Genomic DNA, 10,588 nt, shown 5'->3' with positions numbered 1-10,588 from the left:
TCTATATATATATATATATATATATATATTTTTTTTTTTTAAGTTTCCGCGAACGGGGTTCAAAAATTTTTTTTGTAGCTAATGGTAATTGAACATGTAACGTTATAAATGTTTTGAACCTCTTACTAAATTATATTTTTTTGTTGCGTTTCGAGGATTCAAAACTTAATATATAGATAAAAATTGGGTAGGATGTTCCCCATTGCGCCCCCAAATCCGCTCCTGATAGGCTCCTGTCAAGCTGCAAACTTTTCGCAGAACTGGTTCCAGTCCATAGCAATAGAACTCACTAGTAAGCAATTGCAACTCGTTTCAAACTTCTTATTGCATAATAGAGCTGCTCTAGAATCTCACTGAATTCATTAAAATGTTGCTGAAGTTAAATATATGCACAAGAATTGGAGGAACCTTGCCCAGGCAAAGAAAAAATTTCAAAATTCTTTGGTTTGGTTCATGTAATCATTGTGTTTGTGTTGAATTTTCTGGAAAAATTGCAACTTTTGAATCAAGAATCGATTTTGGTGGAGACCCATTTGCTTATAATGGAGTTATTGCATTTTCTTCTTCTTGTTCATCTAGAGGTGATAGCCCTAGACTCAACATAAACCCTAATTTGTATTTGAAAAATGATCACTGTGATGATACTGGAGATGGGTATTTTGTAAAAGAAGAATTGGGTTCTACAGAATGTAAAGATTTGAGCTTTCATGACAATTCTTGTGATGAAGATGGAAAAGATTGCAGCTTTAAAGAAACTGATAGTAGTTGTAGGTTTGATAGTGTGGATGAGTTTGAAGAGTCAGAAAACGAAGATGGAGGAGGTAGTTTGGACTGTAGTGATGATGATTTTAAGGTTTTGGATTCATTTGGTAAAAGTCAAAGGCAAGTGAATCGGGCGGAGAATGTTGGAATTTCTGAAAGAATTGAAGGGGTTGAAGATGAAATGAGACACCCTTTGGTTAAGGAAACATGTAGATTAATTGAACGTCAATCGGGTTGGAATCCGAAGCTTGAGATTGAATTGAGGCGTTTGCTAAGAAGTATGAAGCCCCTGCAAATTTGTGCTGTGTTAAGGTCTCAATCCGATGAAAGGGTCGCTTTGAAATTCTTTTATTGGGCGGACCAGCAATGGCGTTATCGACATGACCCTATTGTTTATTATGTGATGCTTCAACTTCTAAGTAGGACAAAGTTGTGTCAGGGAGCTAAGCGAATTCTTAAGCTGATGGCACGTAGAAGAATTTCGAGGAGACCTGAAGATTTTGGTTGTGTGATGGTTTCTTTTAGTCGAGCTGGACATTTAAGGAAAGCAATGCAGATCCTGAATGTGATGCAAAGAGCAGGAATTGAGCCTGATTTATCTATATGCAACACTGCAATTTACATTTTGGTGAAGGGGAATAAAATTGAGAAAGCATTGAGGTTTCTTGAGCGGATGCAACTAGTTCGGTTAACACCCAATGTTGTTACGTACAATTGTTTGATCAAAGGTTATTGTGATGTGCATCGAGTTGAAGATGCATTAGAGCTGATGGCTGAAATGCCGTATAAGGGCTGTTACCCAGATAAAGTTAGTTATTATACATTGATTTCATTCTTTTGCACGCAGAAACAAACCGATAAAGTGAAAGAGTTGGTGGAGAAAATGGATAAAGATAGTAACTTATTGCCTGACCAGGTTACTTATAATACAATTATACATATGCTTTCGAAGCACGGTCATGCTGATGAAGCGATGGGATTCTTAAGGGAAGCTGAAGAAAGAGGATTCCAAGTGGATAAAGTGGGTTACAGTGCTGTGGTAAACTCCTTCTGTAAAGACGGAAGAATAGATAAGGCAAAGGAACTGGTCAATGAAATGATTGCCAAAGGATGTAATCCTGATGTGGTTACTTACACTGCAGTTCTGAATGGGTTTTGTCTTGTAGGGAAAATTGATCAAGCTAAAAAGTTACTTCAACATATGTACAAGCACGGTTGCAAGCCAAACACTGTATCATATACTGCCCTACTAAATGGGCTTTGCCGGAGTGGAAGGTCTGCGGAGGCAAGAGAGATGATGAGCATTTGTGAGGAGTCGTGGTGGAGACCGAATGCTATTACATTTAGCGTGTTAATGCATGGCTATCGTAGGGAAGGGAAACTGTCTGAAGCCTGTGATGTGGGTAGGGAAATGATTGCAAAGGGCTATTTCCCTACCCCCGTTGAAATTAACCTGCTAATTCGATCCCTTTGTCAAGAAGGCAGAGCAGATGAAGCAAAGAACTTTATGGAAGAATGTCTGAAGAAAGGATGTGCTGTTAATGTGGTGAATTTCACCACTTTAATTCATGGTTTCTGTCAAAAGAATGAGTTGGATGCTGCTCTTTCGGTTCTTGATGACATGTACTTGATTAACAAACACCCTGATGCTGTCACATATACAACGCTAATAGACGGATTGACAAAACAAGGAAGAATGGAAGAGGCTATTGATCTAGCCAATAAAATGCTTCATAGGGGCGTGCTTCCCACTGCTGTGACGTATCGTACAGTCATCCACCGATTTTGTCAGCAACGTAGGGTGGATGATCTGGTGAAATTACTGGAGAAGATGCTTTCAAGACAAGGGTGTAAGACTGCTTATAATCAGGTTATTGAAAAACTTTGTGGTTTCGGATATGCTGATGAGGCTTATAAACTGTTGGGAAATGTCCTCAGGACAGCTTCAAGAGTTGATGCAAATACCTGCCACATTCTTATGGAGACCTATTTAAAGGAAAGGAACCCTCTTTCATCATATAAGGTGGCTTGTCGAATGTTCAACCGGAATCTGATACCTGACTTAAAGCTCTGTGACAAGGTGAAGGATAGATTGATGCAAGATGGCAGAGTAGAAGAGGCGGACAAGCTCATGTTGCGATTTGTGGAGCGTGGCCGTAACCTGCCTCAGCTTCAGAGGGCTTGAATTTTGACTAGTAAAGAGGAAATCATTGTGTTTCTCAGGAGATGTTACTGTTCTGACAAGGCAATGTAATAGCTCGTTATATTTCAGAGAGAAGTTATTGTCTCAGGCAGAACAAGATTTCTGGAAATGCTTGTAGTTTCAAATCAGAGTGGTGATATGGACATATGTGCACCTTCACTCCCAAATATTTGACATGCAACAGAGATCTTTTGTCATGGTATGATATTTTGTATTCCCCGCTGCACTTATTTTGATAATTATTCCCTGTTAGATGATGTCCTAAGTTTTCTCCTGTCTTCCCACTGAGTTGTTAGTGCTTCTCTATCCAGTTGTATGGAAACTATTCTCAATTAAATCTTAGAGCCTTGGTGTCATGCAGGAGTTACATCTGTAGCTGAATATTTTTAATTTTTGAGGATGTAAGCCAATTAATGGGGAAGAATTAGACGCAGCAGTCTTACCTGGTTGAGCATATTTTTTGAAGTGCAAAGATCTCCCGGAAAGAGTGGAAGTCGGTAAAGATCTGGGCCAGTCTAATGCTTTTTAGTAACACAATATATTCCACAAGTACTACAATAACAACAATGCCTCAATCCCAAGCAAGTTGGTGTCAGTTATGATGATGAACAGCCCACAACGTCCGCACAGCGGAACAAGCACCATGCAGGCAGCACCTTGTGACACTACACGCACAGCGCACCACCTTCCCCTGCCAACAGCTGACTGCTCGCCACAAGCAATGCCACCGACGGACCTGCTACAAGCATATCAGCTCATAACTAAAACACATTCCTTACGTACATGGGATAAGTCTCTCAGCACTTATGACCAGTGCATTCTCCTAACAAGGCAATCATTGTTCCTTAGTAGTTATTTCACTCACTAGCTATTAGGTATTATTTTATTTTCTGTACTCAAATAATGTCACATTATTTATTCGTTATTTAGCCTAGACTTGAGTGCTCCTCCTCACTCTACTTTATTAAGATGCTGATCAACATGCACGCTTCTTTATTTTATGTCCGATAACCGTAGAATGATTTTTGTGTTCGTACCACATTTCCACTTTATCATGCTCTATTGGGTAATAACTGTGTATAAATTGCTTTGTTATGGAAACTTGTTTTAGGTCATACTATGCATTTGCTTTACTTGATGCATGATAAGTTGGTATTTTGCTAACTTATTCATACCTTTTTCTTGAGTTAAGGTTCTTTAAGTAAGATTTAATAGCTTTAACTAAATTAATGTGGTTGATTTCAGGTGTGTAAGATTAAATGATATAGTTGATGAAAGAGTGGATCAAAAAGGATGAAAAGAGTTGGAATTTGGAGCATAGGATTGAAGAAATTGAAGATTGAAAAGGGAAGAACAATGTCTCCATGAAGGTCAATTGTGGAGCCAAAACTAGGGGTGCAAAAGTGCATGAAAAATGTTCTTAGTCGGGAAAATTTGGAGCAATGTCTGTCCAACTCCACGATCTTGATCGTCTCCACGAACTACTACATGATCTTAAAGGGCATCTGAAGCAAAGAATTGTGCAAGTTCTGCCCAGCTCCACGATCTGAATCGTGGAGCCATTTCAGCCCATGAACCAGGCCACGAACATCGTCATCTCCACGAACAAAGCCACAACTGGACATCAGAGGGGCACTTTTGTCAAATATAGCAAACGACTATAAATAGCAATTTAGGTCAGCTTTTAGGCATCTGGGGATCTTTTTGAACGTGGGAGAGCAGCTTTTGGAGTTTCCCTTAAGAGTTTTGGGTGATTTTATCATAGTTTACTCAATCTTTCTCTACTCTCTTCGCTAATATGTTTAGATTATCATTTATCTTTGTATTTTCTTTCTTTATTATGGCTAGCTAAGCTTCTTAAGCTAGATAGTGAACCCTAAGTGTGGTTATGTTTTTAGGTTATTAATATTAGTTCTATATTTGATTAAGCTTTGTGTTATACTGTTATCTAATTACTCCATGCATTATTGATTGATTTTGTGGTTGCAAACACTAAATTCATGCCTATTTTGCTTGTTCTAACTTGGAAGAGTGGAACTTAGCTTAGGTGCAAGGTAATTAGCAAGGAATTAAGTGGGTTAATCATTTTATTAATGAAATTTAACTAGGAATAGTGTGATTGCTACCTGGGCTAATCAATTGTTCATCATTGAGTCTTAGTTGACTTGGAAGAGCAACTTGGGGTAAAAACCTCTTAAGTGTTGGAAGACATTAAGTTGGTGGAATAGAAATCGAGGCCATAACACATGCTTAATTAACTAGAATTGAACATTTGTATAACCAAAAGCATGGCCTACACAAAGGAGAAACAATCCTAGTGTTCTCTTATTTGTTACAACTACGTCTTTACTCGCACTCCAAGTATTCGATAAAATTCCTAGACTAGTTTTTGTAGTAATTTTAGAAGTAACTTTAGAAGTAATTGAACAACCACTCTTTGTTTGAAGACTACACATTCGGACACTCTAACACACATACTCCTTGTGGGATTTGACCCCTACATTTGTTGGGTTTATTATTGCTAATGACCGTACTACGCTTTCTTTGGAGGTGTAGGATTGACGTCACCAATTTTTGGCGCCGTTACCGGAGAATACGCTGTTCTTGTGTTACTTTGTTATTGTGTGTTTTCTTGAGTTCTTATCTTTTTTTCATGATACTTTGATTCGTGTGTCCTTGTTGTAGGTTACCAATGGCGAACAACAATGACTTTGGTGATTTGACTCTTGGAGCCATTGATGTAGATATGGTAGAAGAAGAAGTGGCTCCGGTTCAAGGAAACCGGCGTGGTCGAGGTCAAAACCAACACCAACCTCCGTCGCATCCACCACCACCACCTCCACAACAACATGCCGCACTAAATGATGGCTATGCAAGTGCAATTATCCCCGCTCACATTAGGGTGGGAAATTTACAAATTAGAAATGTCATGCTCGCCTTGCTTGAGCAAAGAGGCTACTTCACCGGAGCACCTCATCAAAATGCATACAAGCACTTAAAGGGATGCTTGTTGGGGAAGTAACCAAACAACTGTGTCTGAGGACGCTTTGAAATTGAGGTTATTTCCTTTCCCCCTAAGAGGAAAAGCCTTGGATTGGTTGGAGCGCTTACCAAACCATTCTATCCATACTTGGGATGAGTTGGTGGAGAAGTTTATTGCCAGATTCTTCTCTCCCGGGCACATGGATACATTGAGGGATGAAATCTTGGCATTCAAGCAAGAACCGAATGAGCCACTTCATGAAATTTGGGGACGCTATAGAACCATGGTGAAGGAATGTCCTAACAACGATATGAACGAGAACATGCGGCAACAAACCTTCTACTGTGGGATTAACACAACCAATCAATGTGTAGTGAACCAACTTGCCGGTAAAAACTTCATGACCACACCTTACCTGGAGGCTTGTGCCATACTTGATGAGATGCCAGAGACGTCATCCGCTTGGCAATCCTGAGCAAATGTTTCTCAAGGGGATCCAAATATATGATTCACCTCAACAAGGAGTTTCAAGATCATGGTCAAGCCATTGCCGAGTTGACCACCACCATGAATCAACTTGCAAAAGCGCAACTTCAACAAACTCAAGCATCTCGGAAAGTACATCTCGTGGAAGGTGTTCATGTCTTGGGTTCTAAGCAGAATATGAAGGGTAATCAACGTCAACTTCAAGAGGAGATGTACTCACAAGATAATGGACGCTACACTCAAGATGATTCTTATCAAGAGCAAAATGAGGAAGTTCAATTTCTGAGCAACTATCAAAATCAACGAGGTAACTTTCAAGGATCTAGCCAAGAACAAATGGAGGCCAAGTAATAACCAAGGCACTTGGGGAAATAACAATCAAGTAACTTGGGGAAATAACAATCAAGGAAACCAAGGTTGGAGTGGCGGTAATCGAGGTGGTGGATCTTCCCAACAATATCAATAAAGATCCTACCAACCTCCTCCATACAACAACCAAGGCGACTCTTCAACTGATAACCAACTTTCGGGGATGATGGAAAGGATGCTCAAGAATCAAGAGCAATCCGACAAAGAGAGGCGAGAAATGAATCAAGTGGTGGCTTCTCATACCACTTCAATCAAGCAAATTGAGACTCAATTGGGTCAAATATCTTCTCAATTGAATGTGAGACCACAAGGATCATTGCCTAGTAACACAATTCCAAATCCAAAGAGAGATGAGGGTATAAAGCGAGTGTTTTCCATTTCCACAAGGCGGAGCAAAATTCTAAAAAAGAGATTCATTGTAGTTGAGGATGATAATGACGAAGAGGAGTTGCCTCTAAAATATGCTTTTCCTAAGGTCAAGATTCCCAAAGTTCCTAAGGTGGCTCTTCCCAAGGTTGATGACCCTTCTAAAGTTGATGAAGTTCCTAAGCAAGATGTACCTCTCATAGTTAATGAGAGGCCCGAGGTGATTGAAGTTCCCAAGTGTGCGGTGCATTATTGTTGAAGAGATGCACCAAAAACCAAGCACCTCTCAAAATGCAAGGGAAGTCCCTTCAAAGGAGAAAGAACCAATCAATGAGGCAAGCAAGGAGGCACCTAGATTGTACAAGCAATTACCGAAACCGCCTCCTCCGTTTCAACAAATATTTGCGAAGCAACAACAAGAAGGCCAATTGCAAAAGTTCTATGATATGTTGAATCAAATCACCATCAATGTGCCTTTTGTGGAAGCTCTTGAAAATATGTCGGATTATGCTAAATTCATGAAGGACTTGGTCACTAAGAAGAAGAATGCTAATTTTGAGACCATCAAGGTCACCCATTAATGTAGTGCAATTATCTCAAAAATCTGGAAGACCCGGGGGATTTTACTATTTCTTGTGCTATTGGGTTGACAAGCTTCGCAAAAGCTTTGTGTGATTTGGGGGCTAGTATCAATTTGATTCCCTATGATGTATTCAAGAAGTTAGGTTTGGGGAATTCTAGGCCTACCATAATGAAGTTGTTAATGGCAGATCGAACATTTAAGAAACCACTTGGTGTCATCGAAGATGTCCTTGTAAAAGTGGATCGATTCTATTTTCTCGCCGTCTTTGTAATATTGGATTGTGAAGTGGATGTAGAAATTTCAATCATCCTTGGTAGTCCTTTCTTGGCTACCGGGCGAGCTATTTGTGATGTTGAAGTGGGAGAGCTCAAATTTAGATTGAATGATGAATAGGCAATTTTCATGTAAAAAAGTGAATGAAACAACCGCATGACTATGGTGGGATATCCGTAGTTGATGTGGTGGATGATGTGTTTGACGATGACATGGAAGATATTTGCATGGAAGAATCTCTACAAGCGGTTCTCCTCAATTCTAACAATGAGGCCATGGAAGGGTACAATGAAGCCGTGATGGCTAAGGAGGGACTCGGTTCATATTCTTACAAGCCCGAGAAGATGTCCCTTGACTTGGAAAATCGAGTTATTCCTCCAACCAAACTTTCTACCATTAAGCCACTAAAGTTCAAGCCAAAATGGGTTGATCCAACAAACTTAATAGCGTCTCAACTCAATGCAATGGATGAATTTCAGTTTCAAGCATATGAGAGTGATTTTTTGTATAAGCTAAGAACGAAGTTCCTCCATAGCAAGACGATCATCAAAAGGGAGTTTCACCCCGGGGACTTAGTTATTCTCTATAATTCAAGGTTTAAGTTGTTCCCGAGCAAGTTGAAATCAAAATGGTCTGGGCAATTCAAGGTTGTGCATGTTTACCCATTTGGTGTCGTGGATTTGGAGTCCGACGATGGTAAAAGGATCTTTAAAGTGAATGGACAATAGATTCAACATTATTTGGGTCCCATTAATACAAGAAGAGTGGTCTCGGAAGTTGAATTGGGGGGAACCCCCAATAGCATCTTGAGTTGTGTTCGGTATTGTGTCGTGCTACGACGTTAAATAAGGCGCTTCTTGGGAGGCAACCCAAGCTCTTTCTCCTTTTATTCTTGCATTTTGATTTTGTATTGGTAGTGTATTATGTTCTTTTTCTTCCCTTGCTTTGATGTATTTTGGGCATTAGATGTGTGTAGGGTGCAGGTTTAAAGTGAAGAGATTGAGCAAAATTGTCTTAGAAAAGATAGAGAAACAGGGGAACAATTGGACCAAATCATGAGCTAAACCGTAGGACACGGTTTAAACCGTATCAATTTTCAGATGATGCCAGTTTTTGGAGAGTGCAGGTGAAGCTAAATCATGAGGCACGGTCGCTTAAATCGTAGAGTCATGGTTTAGTAAATTCCAAGCTAAGCAACTCAGCTTGATATTGGAAAATGGAGTTGGAACCTTGTAGCCACCCTGAATAGCTCAAGGGAATCGTGAAGTGAACTGTAGGGCACGGTTTAAACCGTGTCAATTTCCAGCTTGCTCCATCTATGCTCCACTGCCAACCGTTAGCCACAGTTTTATCAACTGTTGACAACGGTTGAGCCTGCTACCCCGCTCGGATTGAGGGAGTATTTCTTTACCCTATCCTATCTTATACTTGTTTTAATTTCTTTGAGTGCAATGCAAATTTTTAGGTATGGGGGAGGGGTATTGATGAGTTTTGGTATGCTTGACACTTTTTGATGCCATTAGTTGATGTTATGTTTTCCTTTTAATATTTTCTCTTCTTTTATTTTTATTGATCGTTTGTTTTACATTTTCTAGGAATTAAAAATAACCTCTTTGGGTTTTCATTTCCATGGTTCTTTCCCAAAGATGCAACTTGAACCGGATTTTTTTTTTTAGTGTCGATGTCCCAAAGTCAATTTTTGACTTGTTTGGTACCAACACTATTTAGATGTATGCCTTGAAACAACTTTTCATGAAATGCATGCTTTTGAAAATTCCAGGAGGTAGTTGAGTTTATTATTCATGGCATGATTCTTAGGTTCCATTGTTAGCTTTAATGTCACTATATAGCTTTTAGGCTATGGCAACTTTTTGAGTTCATGTGTTTCAATTGGGCTTTGAATATATATATCTGCTTTTTGTGTGCATGAGCCATGTGAGGTGAGGTTGTTGTTGAGTTCTTTTGTGTCAATTGTGGTCTAGAACTTGCCCCAAGTGTCTTTTGAGGCAAAATTCTAGGTTGTGCTTGGTTTAAAAAATGAGTTTAGGCTTTCTTTGGACCGTTTGTGCCGTTAATTACCTACCCTTGACAAGATTATGGTAGGAAACCCTTTTGAGCCTTTAGCCTTTTATTTTCAACCACATTACAAGCCCTTTTCCCTTCTTATGATATCCTCCTTTGATGCCCCGACTTTCTTAAGCACTTGAAATTACAATCTAGGTCAAACGCCTAAGTTGCTGAGAGGAGATCGAAAAAGTATGATGTGAAAGCTACTTGAAGGTGAAGCAACAAGAACACCAACCAAAAAAAATGAAAAAGACAGGAATTTGAAAAAAAAAGAGTTGAAATAAAAAGAAAAGACTAGAGACTCATGACAAAGGTGGTGATCACAAAAGGAAAGCCTTGCGAACTAAAGAGCTTTAATGGTGTAATTCAATCATATCTCCTAGTTGAAAAAGAGAGCAAAAAGGGTGAAAATTTTGAAAGGAATTATGTATTGAATTGTCAAGATTGTAGTGCTTAGGAAGGTCGTAGTCACTCTTTACCATATTGATTCCCTACC

General features: G+C 39.4%; 2 protein-coding genes across 2 annotated transcripts; both read left to right on the top strand.

Moving 5' to 3' along the window:
• The first annotated feature begins 215 nt into the window (after positions 1-215).
• LOC109242087 (pentatricopeptide repeat-containing protein At1g09900) lies at positions 216-4,904 on the top strand. Its single transcript, XM_019408913.1, has 3 exons — positions 216-3,164; positions 3,327-3,840; positions 4,211-4,904. The coding sequence occupies exon 1, from the start codon at positions 368-370 to the stop codon at positions 2,945-2,947; it is 2,580 nt and encodes an 859-aa protein (XP_019264458.1). The 5' UTR covers positions 216-367; the 3' UTR covers positions 2,948-3,164; positions 3,327-3,840; positions 4,211-4,904.
• Positions 4,905-7,432: 2,528 nt separating this feature from the next.
• Positions 7,433-8,145, top strand: LOC109242075. Its single transcript, XM_019408903.1, has 2 exons — positions 7,433-7,699; positions 7,756-8,145. The coding sequence occupies exons 1-2, from the start codon at positions 7,433-7,435 to the stop codon at positions 8,143-8,145; spliced, it is 657 nt and encodes a 218-aa protein (XP_019264448.1).
• Positions 8,146-10,588: the final 2,443 nt, after the last annotated feature.

The sequence above is a fragment of the Nicotiana attenuata genome, unplaced genomic scaffold (assembly GCF_001879085.1).
Source record: "Nicotiana attenuata strain UT unplaced genomic scaffold, NIATTr2, whole genome shotgun sequence".
NCBI classification, from domain to species: domain Eukaryota; kingdom Viridiplantae; phylum Streptophyta; class Magnoliopsida; order Solanales; family Solanaceae; genus Nicotiana; species Nicotiana attenuata.
The sequence above is the reverse complement of the archived record's forward strand: the minus strand, read 5'-3'. Positions and strand labels throughout refer to the sequence as shown.